Below are 21,371 nucleotides of genomic sequence, written 5' to 3'. Positions count from 1 at the left end.
CCATGGTCTTTTGTGTTATTCACCAGCATTCTGATGGATATGTAGAAGCAGTCTTCTGGCTGTCACATCAGTCGACAAAGCAAGTCCCTCACTACCAAGTTGCAGGGGGATATTCTGAGAAACAAATCTTCCAGAATTTGGGAACCTCTCAGATTAGTTTCACGTAGGAGCAACTGAGCCTTCCATTGTAATTTATTTTAGCATCTATCTAAATCATAAGCTCCTGGTGGGCAAGGAATGTGCCTACTGACTGTATCGTTTTGTATTCTCCCAAGCTCTTAGTAGAGTGCTCTGCACCCAAAAAGCACTGAATAGATACCATCAATTGATTAATGGATTGAGCCCACACAGAGGGTGGCTGACATTCATTCATTCATTCAATCAATCATATTTATTGAGCGCTTACTGTATGCAGAGCACTGACAGTACTAAGCGCTTGGGAAGTACAAGTTGGCAACATATAGAGACGGTCCCCACCCAACAATGGGCTCACGGTCTGCATATCCTCTCTCAAAGATTAAATATGTTTGTTAGTATTACTACTGAAGATCAAGGTCAACTCCAGAACAAAGAGGAAATTATAAGTATATGGGGGAGTTTTTTTTTAAAAAAGTGATTGCAAATTACAATATAGGCATCAGTAGGTTCACCTCCTCGAATATCTCTTTTCATTTTCTTCGTGAATTCTTACAAATAAGCTTTATATTGAAGTCTCCTGAGGCATGTACTCTAAATATAAAACCAAAATTCCTGATTCAAGAGCCAGGCCTGCAATCCCAGACCAGCTCAAGATCAAAGTGTGCATAAGTGAAATTTTTTAGACAAGGATGTCACCGCCAACTCTTTCACTGAGTAAACTGCAGTTTGCAGCCAAGTTATGTGGTCTTGTGACCTTCTAGGAACACAGCCATTCTAGAGAATATTTCCTTCCTTATTGCTGAGAAAAAATATTTGCACTAGCAAGCACACATTTAAAAATTTTATTTCCAAAAGGTTTAAGACCAATCAAGAAAGGATTAATGCAGTTTGCACTGTGTACTATGGCAAAAAAATAGTTTAGAAATGAACTTGTATTCAGACTCACAGAATTTACACATTTGATATACCTGTTGAGATTTTCAAGGTAGCAAGTCTTGGAAATGTGCTTTATGCAAAATATTTCTGTTTCAGTACCCCACAGATAATCACTTTGTTACCTTTGGTCTAATATTCAGTAAGTATGCCATGTAATGCAAAGAAAAAGAATTAGTGGACAGTAATCAACTAAGTGTATGACTCTTCTAGCTATCTAGCTCGTAAATTTGTGCTTCAGTTTCTTCATCTCTATAATGGGGATTCAATACCTATTTTTCCTCCTGTTTAAACATTGTGCCCCATGTGGAACAAGAACTCTTTCTGAACTGATTATCTTCTACCACAGCATTTATTACAGTGCTTAGTACATGGTGCTTAACAAATGGCATTATTATTTTAATTATTACTCAAATATTTAAGAGCATCTAAATTGTTTCTATCACAGGCTTCATTTCATTGCCCTCCTGACCCAGCATCATAGACACAATAGGAAGAATTTAGAGGAAAGACACAGTATCATTGAAGCAGATATTCCTTTGGAAGCTAGCAGTTTCACTTTTTGGTTACTATAGTTCATGCCAAATTTTAACATTTGTCCTTGTTCCTTCATTGCTCTGTCTTGTGTAACACACCAAGGAAAGTAACACACCACGGAAACCCAGAAAGGGAAACACTTCTCTGTCTTTATTTTTAAAATGGAAAGTAAAATGTGGTTGTCACCAATTGGCCAAATTTAAGTAGAGGCAAAATAGCATAAATTAGATACCTTGGGAAAAATTGAGAAAGCTGAGATAACTACCACCATTTCTCAGAAAGAGAAGGTGTTCAATTTTAGCATAACTCAGATTTAAGGCAGGTGTCCCTGTCTGGCTGTTCTTTGAGGAACACTGAAAATGCAAATTGGCAGGAGTGTTTCACAATATAGTAATTTTGGCCCCAAGAGACTGTGAATATCGGTTGGTTAGAAGTAGTGAAGAGAATTAGAATTAACATAATATAAACTGACTAATGTTTGGCCTTCTTGCCTTGTGGAAGGAGGCCGTCATCAACTGAGTTTAAGAATAAGCCTTTAAGCTAAGTTTGTTTGCATTTAAGGACTATAATGTCTCTGTCTTTTTTGGAACATATTTTGAGATATAAATGCTTTGTGTTTTCATAGGGTGCTGTGATAACGCCAACAATGGACCACACTATGTCAGTGCAGCCAGCAAGTATGATGGGCCCCCTGACACAACAGATGAATCACCTTTCCTTGGGCACAACAGGAACGGTAAGCCTATGAGATCAATTTTCTGGTTCCCTTTCTTTTTCTTGAACCATATGACACCTGAGCTTTCATAAAAATTGCCAGTTTCAATGCAGTTCTTTCCTATACTATTATTTTCCTAAATACCTCTAAGGTTTCTTATAAGAACATGTGGTATGAATGTGTGTGTAAATACATTTTTTTTGTTACAGAGGAGATCTATTTTTCAATTTGTATTTTCTTTCCCTAGAATCTTGGTCAAATTGCAAGCTTCTTGAGAAAAGTGAAATGACTGTTTTTAAGCAAGATGATTTTTTTGTGTGCGTAATGTGAGCTCTCAGAGGGTCATAATCTATGTCTCTTCATTCCCCAGACTGTTTCCATAAAGCTTTCATTGTCTTTCTCTGTTCTCTACTGCTATTGCACTCTCTCCCCTTAACAACTTCAGTCAATAACCATTCACTTTTATTCTTATTTGAAGAAGTCAGAAAGATGGGTGTGTACTGTCTTTTTCATTCACTATAAATCTTGAGATCCAGGAAAAATAAAGAATAAAAATATCAGTGTTTCCTTGTTTCAAACATAGAATTATATGGGGAGTTTGCAGAAGGTTGTTCAATGATAGCTCATTAATTAAAGGCATGAACAACAACATAAATTGTTAAACAACATTTAACAATATAAATTTGTTAAAAATTTAACCTAGGCATATTTCTCAGGAAAATGTGCTGAAAATCTTCCATTTTAGCCCTCATGCATCTGAATGTAAGAGACCTACTTTACCCTGTGTGTAAAATATGCATTTTTTTCTGTTCCCTTCTCTTTTTTTTACCTATGTAACCACTAAAGGGATTTAATCCCCCAAATCTCACTTACCCAGTTCTCAACATTCTTGACACACACAAATTTTTGTAGCAGGTGCAACTCAAAAATCCCGATTCTGTGTTGGTATCAAAACAGCAGTTGATTTGATGCCATCAGAGATTGCATTTCCCAAAATATAAATGTATTTTCCTTCAAAATGTATAAATTCCCAAGTTATGCCCATGTCAGTCCTGTCACCTCTTTTTCAAGAAAATGTTACTCTCTCTCTCTTAATATTACTCAAGGGTCATTATGGTTTCCTTCTCCAAGCTTCCTTTGGTATTAGGCAGGTCTTTTTTTAAACCACAGTAGCACTCAAGTCCTCTATAGCATTATTCCATGACAGTGACATGGCCTCTTTAGAGGACTTTATATGGTGATGTGTTTGGGTTTTTTTGCCACCTAGCATACCCATTCTATTAGGAAATCATTTTTAAAGTTACAGTCATTGTGGATTTCAGTATTTCATATATGGTGTCTAGGGATATTGCCCGTTTCTAAGATGATTAATGGAGTTCTAACAAGCCTACCACATCTAGGTGATCAAAGTAGATCAAAGAGTACTAAACAAGGAGTATTGACATAATGACAGGTACTGGGTCATTGATAAATGCTAATTTCAGAAGCTTAAGTTTTATTTAACTTCTTAATGTCAGATTCAGATATTGAGCACCTGCTTTTCCAATGGGGAAAATGCCCCTGAAAATCAGATTAATTTACAAGGTTTACTGGAAACTGGAAGACTTGGCTCTCAAATCTCAAAAAGAATCTGAATCTCGACCCCTAATTAACACTTATTACACTGAAGCGTGGTCAAGTATATAGAGCACGGGCCTGGGAATTAGACCTGAGTTGTAACCCTGGCTCTGCCACTTGTCTGCTGTGTGACCTTGGGCAAGTTACTTCACTTGTCTGTGCCTCAGTTACCTCATCTGTAAAATGGGGATTGAGACTGTGAGCCCCATGTGGGACATGGACTGCGTCCAACACGATTTGTTTCTACTTATTTTATTTTGTTGGTATGTTTGGTTCTGTTCTCTGTCTCCCCCTTTTAGACTGTGAGCCCACTGTTGGGTAGGGACTGTCTCTATGTGATGCCAATTTGTACTTCCCAAGCGCTTAGTACAGTGCTCTGCACATAGTAAGCGCTCAATAAATACGATTGATTGATTGATTGATTGATTTCTATCCACCCCAATGCCAAGTACGGTGCCTGGTGCATAGTAAGAGCTTAACAAATACCACAATCATTATAATTATTATTATTATCATTATTATTGAGCCACCTACCCAGTTTTATTCAGTGTGCTAAGGGTGAACAACTGCAAGATGTAAAAGCACTCTGACAAATTGACAAGGTTTCATTTCAACCCAAACTGACAAAAACTAGAGAATTTAAAGTTACTTTTCCATTTGCGTTAACTTTCACATTTTCAGAAAGCCTTGTTTACATCCCCAGTGGACTCACCTTTCAAACAATGTTTTGCTGAGATGTTAAACTAAATGGGTCTCTAGGGTAAAAGAGGGAAAATGAAGTTTGTTTATGATGGGTACATACAGGCTCCATGATTAAGCTGTCGCCTCTATCCATTGATCCGGCATCAGATTTATGTTTCAACTAAATATTTGATTGGCATTTGAGTGGTTGGAGTATAAAAGGCCTTTTGAAAAATCATCTCCCCATCCTGATCGCATCTTTTGATAGCGTTTTATCCATTTCTGTGATCTTATTCATTTTTATAACACTTCCATCATTTATATGAGTGTATGCCATGCCAAGGGGAGTGTCTTTGTGCCACCTGCTTCACCGTTCATATATCATTTCAGAAGGAGGCTGTCTTCATGAAACATGGTTTCTAACTATTTTCCAGCATGAGGAGACTGTTTTCCATTAACAGTCCAGTCGGTGATATGACATTTTTTCCACACAGAACTGTGTTTGAAAATCTTAGCTTGTGATTTTTCTTTCCCATTGCTGAGACGCGTCTGACTTTCACTTTCCAATTCCCCCCAAGTTTGGGATTAAACTTTTTTTTAAAACTCTCCTTAAAAAAAAAAGGAAAGAATAGTCCTACGCAACAATAGTATCCATTTTGGTGTTTGACTCTGTTGACCTTGCAGACTATTTTAACTTTGTTTTTCTGATTTGTTGTCATTAGAATCTTCTCAATGGAATTGCAGTCTAGTTATACATAATTTCTTATCGTTCTTCTTCTGCAAACCTTCCCTAGGCCACTCCGGATTTATGAAGTTTCTAAAATCAACAAATGGCAAGACAATCTTGTTCTACACGTTTCTTATCTACTTTTCATTTGTTCAGTCTTTGGTCACCAGTGGTTTACAGTGTCTTCAGAATCTGTTCAGCAGGATCTGTTTTGTTGACAGGTTTCTTATCTGCAATGCTTTTCGGTATGTTCTTAACCACTAGTGGTTTGTGACATCATCAAAGTCCCATGATGTAACAAAAACCCCATTACAAAGATAATCCGGCCCATTGTACTCTTGGTGTATTTCCTGCTCTCTTGTGGTTTTGAAGGAAAGGATTACTCGCTCATTTTCTCACAATTATTCAGCTACTAATCTTAAAGTTCCTTTATTTTCTTATTGATTGGCTTTTTCCATTGTGGTATTTCAGGAGATGAATTTGGAAAGAAAGCAATGTCCTAGTTCAAAAGTAAAACAAAGTTAAGATTTGGGACTTATCGTAAACCATAGTGAATGCCTTCAACCTCGGCTTCAGCTAAGGGAACCTAGACCGGTTAACACGGTCAAAGAAGAATAGCTCAAAATAAAGAAGTCAGGTCAAAGAGACTCAAATTATTTCATTGGGAAAACTGAAGCGATAAGTAAGAATATTGCTTGAAGTATTCAGTGTAAGCAGTCATATAATGAAAATCCATTATTAGACAGCATGTTATCTGCAAATGTTTTCTTAAGCTTCATTGCTTAATAATTTACATTTACTGTTCAGGGTTCCCTCAAAAATGAGCTCTTACTAATTTTCTTCAAGTGTGTCCAACACTAAAAATGGATTATCCAATATTTGTTTTTCAGAAAAGGAGAAAAAAATCTCAGTATTTCTGATAATTCTGAGGTCCGTAAATGAATGCAGACCTTTCACTATCAGTGACTGATGCACGTTTAAATTTTATAATAATTATTATGCTATTTGTTCAGGACTTACTATGTGCCAAACACTGTACTGAGCACTGATGTAAACACAAGATATTCACATTGGATACAGTCCACATGGGACTCAACTTTTAAGTAGGAGGAGTGGGATTTAATCCCCATTTTACAGGTGAGGAAACCGAGGTACAGAGCAGTTTAAGAGACTTGCCCAAGGTCACACAGCAGAGAGTTTATGTTGTCTAGATAGTTCTTTACACAACAAATCATCACACAGATTCCCCATAGCTCCTCATAAAATAGAAGCAGAAGCATCGTGGCCTACTGTAATGAGTATGGGCTGGCCCCACCGCTTGTCTGCTGTGTGACTTTGGGCAAGTGACTTAACCTTTCTGTGCCTCAGTTGCCTCATCCGTAAAATGGAAACCAAAGCTGTGAGCCCCTTGTGAGACATGGACTGTGTCCAACCTGATTAACTTGTATCTACCCCCCAGCTTAGTACAGTAGTTGTACATAGTAAGTGCTAAACAAATGCCAGTTAAAAAAAAGGGGCTACTTGATTCCCTACTATAACATTTACCCTAGTATTCATCCTTAAAGTTAAACAAAGATAAATGAAGATTAAATAAGTCTCAGTTTCAAAATTTCTCATTCACGGGGATCAGGTGTCTCCTTGCCAAGATGAGTAGCCTCCACTCTCATCTAACCTTCTTTGACCTCTCAGCCACTTTGCCACTGTGTACCACTCTCTCTTGCTGAGTTTCACCGACACAGTTCTCTCCTGGGTTTCCTCCTACCTCTCTGCTCATTCTTTCTCCGTCTCTTTCCCTGGCTCATCCGATCTCCCACCCCTTTAAGCAGTGAGTGCCCCTCTAGGCTCTGTTCTGGATGCTCAGAAAGCTCATATTCACACTCTGTGACTTCCGTTAACAATTCTGTGTGCATAACTCCCAGATCTATCATGCTAGACACCCCACTGATTTCTCTCTTCTTTTGCAGTCTCTCATTCCAGTGCTTAGAACGGTGCCGTGGCACAGAGTAGGAACTTAACAAGTACCATCATCGTCATTATTATCATCATCATTATTTCCTCTTGGCTGCGAGACTTTTCCATTAGAGAAAAGCAGCATGATATAGTGGATCGACACTGGCCTCCCACTGTTGGGTAGGGACCGTCTCTATATGTTGCCAATTTGTACTTCCCAAGTGCTTAGTACAGTGCTCTGCACACAGTAAGTGCTCAGTAAATACGATTGAATGAATGAATGGTCTGGGCATCACATGGTCGTGGGTTCTAATCCTAGCTCCGCCACATGTCTGCCCTGTGACCTTGGACAAGTCACTTCACTTCTCTGAACCTCAGTTGCCTCATCTATAAAATGGGGATTGAGATTCTGAGCCCCACGTGGGCTCAGAGTACCCTATTTGCTTGTACAGCAGTGTGGCTCAGTGGAAAGAGCCCAGGCTTGGTAGCCAGAGGCCATGTGTTTGAATCCTGACTCCACCACTTGTCAGCTGTGTGACTTTGGGCAAGTCACTTCACTTCTCTGGGCCTTAGAGACCTCATCTGTTCAAATGGGGATTAAGACTGTGAGCCCCACGTGTGACAACCTGATCACCTTGTATCCTCCCTCCAGCACTTAGAACAGTGCTTTGCACATAGTAAGCACTTAACAAATGCCATCGTTATTATTATTATTATCGCTTACTACAGTGCCTGGTACATACCACAATAATAATGTAGATGTCCACTGGCCCTTAGGTTCAGTATGTGAAAAACCAAACTCTTTATCTTCCACCCAAATCCTTTATCATTATGGTTACCATGAGCACCGCCGCCCCATCACTGAAGCCCATAGCCTTGGATTATCCTTGGCTCCTCCATCTCTTTCAACTCTCACGTTCAACATGTCGATTTTTCCTCCGCAGCATTTTCCAGATCCACCACTACACTAGCCCAGGCACTTGTCATACCCTGGCAATACTGAGACTGTGAGCCCCACGTGGGACAGAGACTGTCCAACTTGATTACCTTGTATCTACTCCAGTACTTAGGACAGTACTTGGCACATAGTAAATGCTTAACAAATACCATAATTATTATTATCATTATTATTATCATCAGCCTCTGCACTGCTCTCCCTGACTCCAGCCTCTCTCCTTTCTTCCTCTAGACTGTATACTCACTGTGGACAACAGCATGTCTGCCAACTCTGTTGTATTGTACTGTCCCAAGCACTTAGTACAGTGCTCTGTACACAGTAAGCACTCAAGAGATGATTGATTGATCTACACTCTGCTGCTCAGATCATCTTTTTAAAATGTTGTTTTGCACTCACCTGTCCACTCCTCCTAAAACTCCTATAGTTACTCATTCCTGTCTACAACAAGCACACACTTCTAATCTTAATCATTGGACTTAAGACACCCCAGCAGTTCACTTCCCTTTTACTTCTATATTTTCTATTGCAATTACATTCATTCATTCAATCGTATTTATTGAGCGCTTACTGTGTGCAGTGCACACTAAGTGCTAGGAAAGAATCCCAGCTTACACTCTCCATTCCTCCCAAGGTTACCTTTTTACAGTGCCCTCTTTCCTACTTTCACCTCTGACCTCTAGCTTACACCCTTCCTCCTTCCTTAAACTCCCTCCCCATGAACTCTCTACACCTCAGAACTGCCCATCTTCAAATCTCTACTGGAATCCCATCTCCTTAGAAAGCCTTCTCTGATTAGTTTTTCTTCCCCCGATTAGTTTTTCTTCCCCAGGGTTTATTTCCCCTCAACTTTCATTTCAGCACTTTTGTACTCACGACCTCCTGGTACACTTTTAATAATAATAGTAATAATAATGGCATTTGTTAAGCACTTACTATGTGCAAAGCACTGTTCTAAGCACTGGGTACATCTAGATTTACCTAGTCTTCTATTTATCCACTTCCTCCTACATGAAAATTATCTTGTGTCTATCTCCCAGTTAGATTGTCAATGCTTTCTGGACAGAATCAGGTCTTTGTACCTTCCCAAGTGCATGGTATAGTGCTCTGCACACAGTAAGCACTCAGTAAATGTTATTGATTAAATGATTGATGGCTGCTTGTAATCCTGAGTCCACTTCCGTTCTGTACTCAGAGGCCTTGTTTCCCATCATTCATTCAGTCAATCATATTTATTGAGCGCTTACTATGTGCAGAGTAAGACCGTGGAAGACACAATACAACAATAAACAGAAGCATTACTTGCCCACAACGAGTTTATAGTCCATCATGTCCTGGATCCCCCTAGTAAATAGTACAGGACGGTACTGCCCACCCCTCTGCATCAACTAATTAATAATAACTGTGAAGCAGCATGGCTCAGTGGAAAGAGCCTGGGCTTTGGAGTCAGAGGTCATGGGTTCAAATCCCAGCTCTGCCAGTTGTCAGCTGTGTGACTTTGGACAAGTCACTTAACTTCTCTGTGCCTCAGTTACCTCATCTGTAAAATGGGGATGAAAACTGTGAGCCCCACGTGGGACAGCCTGATCACCTTGTATCCCCCCAGTGCTTAGAACTGTGCTTTGCACATAGCAAGCACTTAACAAATACCGTCATTATTATTATTGTTAAGCGCTTACTACGTGCCAGTCACTGTACTAAGCACTGGGGTGGGTAAAAGCAAATCAGGTTGGACACAGACCCTGTCCCACATGGGGCTCACAGTCTTAATCCCCATTTTACAGATGAGGTAACAGAGGCATAGAGAAGTTAAGTGACTTGCCCAAGGTCACACAGCAGACAAGTGACTATGCACTTGACTGTGTACTCCCAACCCCACAACACTTATATGCCCATCCTTAAAGTCCAGTTCCCCATCTGTAATTTATTTTAATGTCCGTCTTCTTCTGTCTGGACACTTTAAGCTCCTTGTAAGGCAGACTTTGTGCCTACCAACTCTATTTCACCGTACGTGCCTGAGCATATAGTATAGTGTCTTGCACCCAGTAAGCTCTCATAAATACTCTTTGATTGATTGATTGACTAAGTCAGGAATAGAGAGTATTGAGAGTCAGACTCCTGCGAAAGAGGAGTCCCGGTGGGGAGAAGTGTCTGTAGTTTCTGGTGCTTGTGGCTTTCTCTTTTTTCTCCCCCTTTTACATTCTTTCTCATGGTCTTTCACTGTAACACTGTCCAGAGTACAGGATAATGATGGCTCAGCAGCTGCTGGGATGTTTACACAGTTCCCGTCCCACAGCGGCTTGATAGCAGAAAAGGGACCCAGGTTGGCTGACTCAGTCCCCCACTGTTGAGACATTGAATTCATCACCGATTAAATCATTCTGAATTTGTACAACCTATCCAGGCTGCATGAAACAACCAGATGCCCACACCTCTTAAAAGCAGGTTGTGTGTTTTGTGACTGAGCATCCATCACAAAGCAGCTGTTAGGACCTTTTTTTTTTTAACTCCTAAATTAAAGAGTTGGTGGAATAAGATTTTTCTCCCAACTTCTTTGGAATCTTGATTTGGGGATACCAAAAAACAAAGTTGCTGTAACAGGAATCCTGGCAGTCTACTGAAGGTATTTGAGTTAATTAGTCCTGTGCTCTGTTACATGGTGAATACATAAAATCCAGAAGAGTGTATCACAGAACTAAAAAATAGAGCCAAACCCCAAAATGGACCCTTGAAGCTCCCTGTGGGCAGTTGAGTCTACAATGAAGCTGTGGTTTGTAGTAAGGGACACTGTAATGGTCAAGTGGGAATAGAGAAGACCTGCCTTTTGTAAGGATTTTAAACAGTGGAAGAATCCATTTTGGGCAACACCTATAATATTAGTAGAAATTGCACCAAGCAAAGAACTACTTTCATAGCTATCTCTCCCTACTGTGGTTTGTAGTAAGGGACACTGTAATGGTCAAGTGGGAATAGAGAAGACCTGCCTTTTGTAAGGATTTTAAACAGTGGAAGAATCCATTTTGGGCAACACCTATAATATTAGTAGAAATTGCACCAAGCAAAGAACTACTTTCATAGCTATCTCTCCCTGCTTTTTTATAATATCTGTTAAATGCTTACTATGTTCCAGACACTGTGCTAAGCCCTGGGGTAGATACAAGCTAATCAGGTTGGACATCGTCCGTGTCCTACATGGGACTCACGGTGGTAATGCCATTTTACAGATGAGGCAACTGAGGCCCAGAGATGTTAAGGGACTTACCCAAGGTCACACAGCAGACACGTGGATTATTTGTGCCTCAAAGCCTTCCCTGGAATCATGCTACTAATGGACGGACTGCATTTCAGGCTCTTTCAATTTTCCCTCCAGCATACTTCTTTGTCTGAACCCTAGTGTGGCCTGTAGCCACAAAATCCTGAAATACCCAATCAATGTCCGAATCCAAACCTTCTGCCACCTGTAAGACGTACTGGAGATTTGCCCTGGACATTTGTAGACTGGGCTGGAGTCCAGTCTGTCGTCTTTGGTGAGAGCTGTGTTACTCTGGGCCATCCAATCAGGGATTTGTTTGAAAGAGTGGCAAGGAAGCTACAGAGAGGGAATGGAGAAAGGAGCTGTCCTGGGAGAGCCAAGCTCCCAGAGATCTCTTGAAGGGGCAGAGACAAAAACTTGTTCTCTCCTTTCCTGGTGCAGATGCAGAAAGTTAGGTCTTCCTTTGATATCAATTAATGAATGAATGGTATTTACTGAGTGCTTATGATGATGATGATGGCATTTGTTAAGCGCTTAATATGTGCAAAGCACTGTTCTAAGTGCTGAGGAGGTTACAAGGTGATCAGGTTGTCCCTCGTGGGGCTCACAGTCTTCATCCCCATTTTACAGATGAGGGAACTGAGGCATAGAGAAGTGAAGTGACTTACCCAAAGTCACACAGCTGACAAGTGGCAGAGCCGGGATTTGAACCCATGACCTCTGACTCCAAAGCCCGGGCTCTTTCCACTAAGCCACGGAGAGCACTGTACTAAGGGCTTGGAAAAGTACAATAGACACGTTCCCTGCCCACAACAAGCTCACAGTCTAGAGGGGGATGTGGTATCTCCCATCCCCAGAGCACTTATGTACATATCTATAAAGTATTTGTTTATATTAATGTCTGTCTCCTCATCTAGACTGTAAGCTCTTGGGCAGGGAATATGTCTATCAACTCTGTTGTATCGCACTCTCCTAAGCACTTAGTACAGTCCTCTGCACATAGTAGGCATTCAGTCAATGCCATTGATTGAATGATTGATTAGCAAAGACTTTGGCAAACAGGGATCTGATAACCAAGGACTGATAACCAGGAATGTGCGGTGGAATCAGGACAAAATTCCTATATCCAGTGCAGTCCACACCCTGACACCATGAGGACTTCCTCTTGCCGTGGTACTTTGAGCCCTGAAGCAAAGTGCTCCATCTTAATGACAAAACTGTTTCCCCTGACAAAGCATTTCATAACAACATTTTTCAAACCAGAGTATTCTGTCAGGCTGAGGGGAGATTTTCAGCAAAAAAGCTTGTTTGCTATCATGTAGTCAATTAGAAGGCCAAAATGATCTGTCGACTGGATTTTCTTTCTACAACCCTTCTTTACTCACCATTTGAGGGGCTAGACAAACACACACACAATCACACACCCCCTGACTGCTGGCATTGCGGCTCCTGAAGCCCATTTTCCCAGGCATCCTCCTCAGATAAGTCAGGAGTCAGGGTGGTATTGCCAGAGAGAAGCTTTATGGGATGTCCTGAACTCCCTAGATCAGCACAAGATGTCCCTTCCCCCTTTTCAGCTCCACAGGCAAATGTGCCATCTCCATGGAACCTCAGACCAACCCAAGCCTTTCCTGCAGGCAGATAGCGAGGTTGGAGCTCTCCGTGTGTTTTTTAATAGATGAATGGAAAGTATTCTCAACAAATGAATTAGGTAACAAAAAGAACAGAATTCCCATCCACTGGGAATTCCAAAGAAGCACCGTGGCTCAATGGAAAAAACGGGTCTGGGAATCAGAGAACCTGAGTTCTAATTCTGACTCTGCCACTTACCAACTGGGTGACTTCAGACAACTCACAAATTCCCTGTGTCTCATTTCCTTCATCAGCAAAATGGGGTTTCAATACCTGTTCATCCTCCTACTAAGACTGTGAGCCCCATGTGGGACCTCATTATCATGTATCTTCCCCAGCACTCAATATAGTACTTGGCACATAGTAAGCTCTTAAGTATCGCATTTAATATTATCATTATTATCATCATCATCATTATTATCCCAAACACCTTTCCTTTTCCTCTAACAGCTTCCCCCTTCCCCCATGATCCATTATACTTTCCTGTAACCATACTGGTGTACACATTCTTCTGGTCTTTTCCCCTCTTCTCTTGGAGTGTGCCAGGTTTACCTTCCCCAAGCCCTTCTCAGAATAGATCTGCTCTCAAGTTATTCAATCATCCTTCCCATCCAGGGGTAAGAGCCTTACTCCTCTGGGTCCCAACATGGAGAGCTTTTCTCCTGCATTCTGCCTTTCCAGGATCATTTCCTCAAAACCTCTGTGTCTTCTGTCCCTCCAGGATCATATCCCAAAACCTTCTATGTCTCCTATACTTCCAGGGTCATATCCCAAGAACTTCCTGATTCAAAATAGCCAAAGGTCTTCTCCCACAACTAACTAACCCCTCTTCTCATTTCCCAGTCTTCCCCTGTGATTGGCTGTGCTACTGTTGGAGACGTCTGATAAATCCCAGGTACTTAATCCAGTTAGCCTTCTGTCAGGGGGATTCCCAGAAATGAGTTTTCCTTCTCTTCTAGCAACTTCCATAATTCCTCCTTCCTCCTTCCTTGAGGGAGGGGCTAGCTATTTTGAGTAGCTGTCACACCCTTATTCTCTAAAAAACTCTTATCCATATTATAATAGCTCTCAATATGAAATGGTGGTGGATACTCATTCCAGAAGGAGCTTTGCTCAACGACATACACATATGATCCTTTTCTAAAATCTAAATCATGTGTCTTGCTTTGTTTAGTTATAAACTTTAACTGTGATCATTTCAAAGTAAAGAATAAACTAGATTCTTTTCATGATTAATACTTTATGATGTTATTTTGCTTTGGGCATCACAACAAACATAAAATGAAAACTACATCTGATTGAAGAGAAGTGGTTTGCAAAGAGAAGCAGTGTGGCCTACTGGAAAGAGAATGGGCTTGGGAGTCAGAGGACTTGGGTTACAGTGTCCCAGTTCTAATCTAATCTAATTCCCTGCTGTGTGACCATGGGCAGGTCACTTCAACTTCTCTCTGCTTCAGTTTCCTCATCTGTAAAATGGGGATTCAATACATTTTCTCCCTCTTGCTTAGACTGTGAGCTCCATGTGCAACAGGGACTTTGTCCGACATGATCATCTTGTATCTACCCCAGCACTTGGTACATAGTAAGCACTTAACAAATTCCACAACTATCGGTATTCTTATTATAAGTTGATGCCACTCTAACTGCCATTATTCCTAGTACAGTGCTCTGCCAACAGTAAGCGCTCAATAAATACGATTGAGTAAATTATGAGTTTGATAAGTTCACAAATAAAATTAGGATAGTTTACTCATGCATTGTTTCTTTGAGAAGTGATTAATTATGGGTCATGAGGATCCCATTCCTGTACCCAGGAAATACCATTGTCAGTGCTATCACTTTTAAACCTCCAAGACAACGAGGCAAGGTTTCTTTTAACTTGTTCTGGTGGCAGACTTTAGGACTCTGACATAAGAACTAAGGTCATGGCAGAAGAATTATTAAATGAACCTTTTATCCCTTCTGTCATTATTCTGAATGCCTAGGATCTTGGAACTGGTCCTCAGTAACTGTAGGATCAAATTATTTATTCACAGTTCATTTTACAACCCCATGTAATGGACTTATTTTTTTGTAGATGATGTATTTAGCTTTAACCATTCTGTTGAGGTCTACTCTGTGCCTGTCCCTCTAGTTTGCATATCTCCTGAGCCCCTCAGAAGTTGGTCAGACAGAAGCCAGTCTAGACTGGTGTTTTGGAACATACTTGGCTTCTTCCCTTCCATGCTACATCTTTTACCACAATGTCCACAGGAGACATCCATAGATTGACTTAAATATAGGTGTCCCAAGGCCCAGTAGAGGGAACGGAATTCCTGTGGCCACAAGATATACAAGAGTACTGATAGGTTATTTGGTGGGCCAGTCTTCCAAGGGAAAAAGGAATTATGAAAAAAAAATGATTGTGGCTTCCTTTCCTTTTGTGGTAGAGTAGGTGTAGCCACTCTAAGAACCTGCCCATGTTTTACGGAGCTGAATCATTCCCATTTCATAGGGCATAGAAACAGAAGAGAGGGCATGTTTTTTTAAAGTCACATTTGGGTGTGAGAGTGAAGAGAACATTTGGAGGGGTGGTCACAAGAAAACCCATATACATCATGAGCCATTACACATAATATTCCACAGGTTATCAAGGTCTTAAATTCCCAGTCTGATTTTTCTCTATTGTAGAATCTCTATTAACTCTTTCAGGTTCACTTTGAAGAAATAAGAAACGTTATCTGTATTCAGTTTTATCATTAAACACTACTTGCTATTGAAGAGGGAGAGGGGAAATGATTAGGGTTGAAGCTACTACTTATTTTAGGGTTAGAGGCAATGCCGTTGTTGTGATGTCTCCTGAAGGTGTTCCAACATGGGAACGCCTGTGAATTCATCATACTGTTAGCCTGATCGTTAGCCTCATTAAAATAACCAAAAAGATGAATGCTGTCTGATTCTCCGTGCTGCTTTGGAAAAAAAAGACAAGCTTCTTGTAGACCCATGCCAGAGGTGGAAAGTGTGTCAACCCTCCTCTGCTGCTCCTAGCATATGCATGTGATGTGCCATCCTTGCTCTGAGTATGTCCCTGGGGAGGTCTGGTCAGGGAGCACAGAGCACATGCTGACACAGTCATGTGGTCACTGCTGCTTCATTCCCCTCCAACATCTCCTCAACATGACCCAAAGGGCCACCCTGCCATAAACCCACATCAAACAGAGAATAAGGGGGCAGAAGGCACTCACTCTTCTCTCTAACCTGTTGAAGAGTTCCTGAGGAGGAATGATAATAATGATGATGGCATTAGTTAAGTGCATACTACGTGCAAACCAATGTTCTAAGCGCTGGGGGGGGGATACAAGGTGATCAGGTTGTCCCACATGGGACTCACAGTTTTAATCCCCATATTACTCTATTTTACTTGTACATATTTACTGTTCTATTTATTTTATTTTGTTAATATGTTTTGTTTTGTTGTCTGTCTCCCACTTCTAGACTGTGAGCCCACAGTTGGGTAGGGACTGTCTCTATATGTTGCCAACTTGGACTTCCCAAGCGCTTAGTACAGTGCTCTGCACACAGTAAGCGCTCAATAAATATGATTGAATGAATGAATGACAGCCGGGGGGACGGGGCAAGCGGGATGGAGGCCGCGGGCTCTTGATGATGATAACAGCAACGATGGTATTTCAATCAATCAATCAATAATGGCATTTATTAATGCCCCCTCCCCATCCCCCTGCCTTACCTCCTTCCCCTCCCCACAGCACCTGTATATATGTATATGTGGTTTTATGTATTTATTACTCTATTCTACTTGGACATATTTATTCTATTTATTTTATTTGGTTAATATGTTTTGTTCTCTGTCTCCCCCTTCTAGACTGTGAGCCCGCTGTTGGGTAGGGACCATCTTTATATGTTGCCGACTTGTACTTCCCAAGAGCTTAGTACAGTGCTCTGCACACAGTAAGCACTCAATAAATACGATTGAATGAATGAATGAATGAGGTAACTGAGGCCCAGAGAAGTTAAATGATTTGCCCAAAGTCACACAGCTGACAAGTGGTGGAACTGGGAATAGAACCCATGACCTCTGGCTCCCAAGCCCGTGCTCTTTCCAGTGAGCTATGCTGCTTCTCACCAAGCTCAATATTAATAATTCAAAATCCAAAGGACTGTTTGTTGCTTTTTCATGTACATGCTTTACAGTCACGCATTAAAACGGCACATTCTGTACTCTTCAGTATCGGGACGGGACACTTCTAAATCCTTCCCTTTCATTTAATGGATTGCTTTCTGCCCTGTACAGTCTGAAGTCCTGTTCCAGCACACTTTAATTAGGGCCATAGAAACTGCACTTCAAATTGAACATCAAGAATTTTGGCTAGCCTGCTCAGAGATCATTACTTATGACTATTGATGATTAGTAAAACTGCATTTTTCTGTTCTATTTAAAACAGAAAAGGCTCCAAGAAAATATGCCCGGTAGAAAGCATCCAAGCCTCTAGTGCTGCTGACAAACATGGACACACCAAACTTTCAGGCCTGAAACTCACCAGGGTTGGGGAGTGGGGACAGGGAGTGACACTCACAGACAACCACCCCCTGACATAGCAGCAGCCCAAGTAACAGCATCAGCAGTGGTATTTGTTAGGTGCTTATATGTGCCAAGAACTGTACTAAGCCTGGGTATAGAGTTTGGACACAGTTCCTGTCCTACAAGGGGCTTACAGTCTTAAGTAGGAGGGAAAACAGTTAATTAATCCCCATTTTACAGATAACTGAGGTACAGAGCAGTCAGATGACTTGCTCAGAGTACACTAAAGATTTGTACTTTAAGGCTGGTGGGGATTTCAGGGGCAGTGACCAACACTGACTGACCAGGAACCCATGGTTTCCAGGCTCTGGGTACTTTCTCAAACAGTGCTTTGGGTGGCAGCTGATTTTATGCTTTCTAACTCTCTCATTTTAGCTTTTCTATTGGTTTGGTTCCTGTCCTACAAGGGGCTTACAGTCTTAAGTAGGTGGGAAAACAGATAATTAATCCCCATTTTACAGATAACTGAGGTACAGAGCAGTCAGATGACTTGCTCAGAGTACACTAAGATTTGTACTTTAAGGCTGGTGGGGATTTTAGGGGCAGTGACCAACACTGACTGACCAGGAACCCATGGTTTCCAGGCTCTGGGTACTTTCTCAAACAGTGCTTTGGGTGGCAGCTGATTTTATGCTTTCTAACTCTCTCATTTTAGCTTTACTATTGGTTTGGTTATCTAGTAATAATGATAATAATTATGATACTCATTAAGTGCTTACTATGTGCCAAGCACTATTCTAAGTGCTGAGGTAGATACTAATCAGGTCCCACATAGTGCACATACTCTTATCCCCATTTTACAGATGAGATAAATGAGGCACAGAGAAATGAAGTGACTTGCCCAAGGTCATACATCAGACATGTGGCAGAGTCAGGATTGGAACTCAGGTCCTTCTGATTCCCAGGCCTATGCTCTATCCACGAAGCCACGCTGCTTCTCCTCAGTCAGTCATGTTCATTGAGTGCGTAATGTGTGCGGAGCATGGTACTAAGCGCTTGGGAGAGTACAATATAACAGAGTTGGTAGACACATTCCCTGCCCACAACAAGCTTATCATTCACTGAGTATCTCATTTATTTTTAACTCTGTTGTCTTGTACTCTCCCAAGTGCTTAGTAGGGTGTTCTGCACACAGTAAGCACCCAATAAATACCACTGATTGATTGATATACATACTTCTTAAGGTGGATGTGGTTGGGAATACTGAACCACTTTATTTCTGGGATTTTTCTGTGGATTTCTTTATGTGTAGCCTACGTTTGGTTACAGCCAGAATCAAATGCCCTCGGCCTTTCCCAAACTAATCTTTGTTTCACGAGTCCATTTCCTACCCAGGCATCTTTCAAAGAAGGGCCCAGATTTTTTTTCTTTTAAATGACTTATTCTTGTTCATTAGATGTGTTGAAATGTGATAAATGGTGTTTGTCTTTCTGGTTATGGGTTTCCTTTTTTTAATCCACTCAAGATGGCTTGATGTCTTCACAAGGCAGATTTGGCAGAAAAATCTCAAGCTGACTGACCCTTCCAGTATGGATTAAATTTTTGGTCAGACAGTACAATTTGAAGCATGTCAGACAAAAGGATGTTGGCTAATTCACTCAGAGGCAACAAGAGTCCTCGTCTGACTGCAAAACCGAGCTGTGGCCAGAGAATCTTCTTTTGAGTTAGGCAACAGCATAATAACCTTTCGGTAAGCTCCCCTCTAGACTGTAAGCTCAGTGTGGGCGGGGAACATGTCTACCATCTGTGTTATTTTGTACTCTCCCAAATGCTTAGTACATTGCCCTGCACACAGTAAGCACTCAGTAAATACCGTTGATTGATTTCTGTATTGAGCCGATAGTTACCCCAACAGTGCCAAGATAGACTGGGTTCTGAATATAGAGAGAAGAAGGCTAGAATTCAGGAGATCCAGGCTTTATTCAGAATTATTTTGCTGTTTAAATGATGAAATGATCAATTCACATCTTTTTCGGGGGCCCTGAGTTGCAAACATGGATTATCAAGCTCACCGTTAGGCCTGATGAGGACCTTGGAACTTCCTTTAAAAGATGCAAACATACATATTTCTGGCGCCTATGTAATCACATCCATTTAACACTGCTGCTAATATCAAGAATGGGGGCATGGGTCACTCAGTTCCGTACTTGACTCCATCTTCATTCAGCCCCATTGTCCCTAAATTTTGGATTTTCTGAGACCACCTGACACAATTCCAACAAATATCAAAGGACTGAAGTAAACCCGAAATAGTCCTCGGTGCTGCAAATAGTGGCATTTTGCATCTGCTATGAATAAAGGGTCCTATTTTTTTTTCCACTTTCCCAATACTCAGCTAGAGACTAGATGCCAGCAGCCCCTTCAGACACAAAAACCAATCCACCTCTATCCATCCAGCCATCCACCTATCTTTCCAGCCAGGTCTTGGCACAACGTACTTAGCTATCCAACTGTCTACCCATTCTTCTGGAAGTAGATTTAGAGGCCACATATTTTGGTACATTGCATGGGAGGTTGCCCTTTGTCAAGCCGCTTTCCAAATTTCACCGGACTTCTCTGTATGATCATCCATTTAGTGCACTAAATGAAATGTTGTGCATTACATCTGAATTGGCATAAGCCCCCATGTGGAATCTGGGACTGTGTCTGATATGACTGTAGTGTATCTACCCCAGTGCAAGTGCTTAACAAATATCATTATTATTATTATTATTAATAGTAATAATAGTGATATGTTCCATAGGACTAGAGAGGAAGGCCTAGTGGAGTCTGAAGCAATTAAAGCAGAGACTCACAGGCACCTGCTAGTTTCTGAGCTTCTTGAGGGCAGAGATTGTGTCTACTTACTCTATTGTACTCTCCCAAGCACTTAGTACAGTGCTCTGCACACAGTAAGGGCTCACTAAATACAATTGTTTGAAAGATGAGAAAAAATAATTTTAGGATGTCGTGTATGCATAAATGTTGGCATAATTTTCTGTGACCCACTAGAAATCATTAAATTAATTATATATGCCTTAATAGTCACAATCATTTATCAACTTAATATCATAATAGTTGATTCTTCTGTCACCTTCGACACGATTATGTCCTTTGTCCACCTAGTACTCCCCACGTACTCATAAAAATAAAATCTCTACAGTTTTAAAAATCTCTACGGTTATTTTTCTTTTGCCTCACCAGTTTGCTGAGGAGTTAACTATATTTTTCATATCCCAGTGTCCCAGGTCCCCAGCTGTCAACTGCCACCACCTCTGTCACTCCTGCCAGGAATCAAAATCAAGACAAGTATTGGCCTTTGGCTTTTTTCATTAACAAAGTGGAAAAGGACCAGACCAAATCCATTAGCGAGGTAGACTTTGTATTAAGAGCTTATAGAAAAATGGCAGCATGCCAGTGGAAAGAGAGTCTGTTACTTTAAAGGATTTTCAACAATAACAAAAAAAATCACTCTTTCTGTCTGGCAAGTAAATGCTTTTGACTGACAACTTATCCCGTCAGTCTGTCAGACATTTAACTCCTAGCCCTAAAGGACTATATGTAAAATATTGGCAGATAAAGAGAATTCATAGCAGTGAAATATGGTATTTGAGTGCTCTTCCCCATTGTTAGTCTGTTTTGAAGTTTTCCATCTTTTGACTTTTTTCTTCCAAG

The 21,371-nt window shown here is 40.9% G+C and overlaps 1 protein-coding gene across 8 annotated transcripts in view; it reads left to right on the top strand.

Moving 5' to 3' along the window:
• RBMS3 (RNA binding motif single stranded interacting protein 3) overlaps positions 1-21,371 on the top strand; it is a 1,223,284-nt gene that overhangs the window by 1,171,213 nt on the left and 30,700 nt on the right. For all 8 annotated transcript variants that reach the window (XM_038740837.1, XM_038740835.1, XM_038740836.1 and 5 more), the window contains one exon: positions 2,234-2,344. In XM_038740837.1, the coding sequence (XP_038596765.1) occupies positions 2,234-2,344 (111 nt within the window). The remainder of the gene's footprint in view (positions 1-2,233; positions 2,345-21,371) is intronic.

Source organism: Tachyglossus aculeatus, chromosome 2 (assembly GCF_015852505.1).
Source record: "Tachyglossus aculeatus isolate mTacAcu1 chromosome 2, mTacAcu1.pri, whole genome shotgun sequence".
Classification (NCBI taxonomy): domain Eukaryota; kingdom Metazoa; phylum Chordata; class Mammalia; order Monotremata; family Tachyglossidae; genus Tachyglossus; species Tachyglossus aculeatus.
This window is presented reverse-complemented; position numbering and strand designations above follow the sequence as displayed.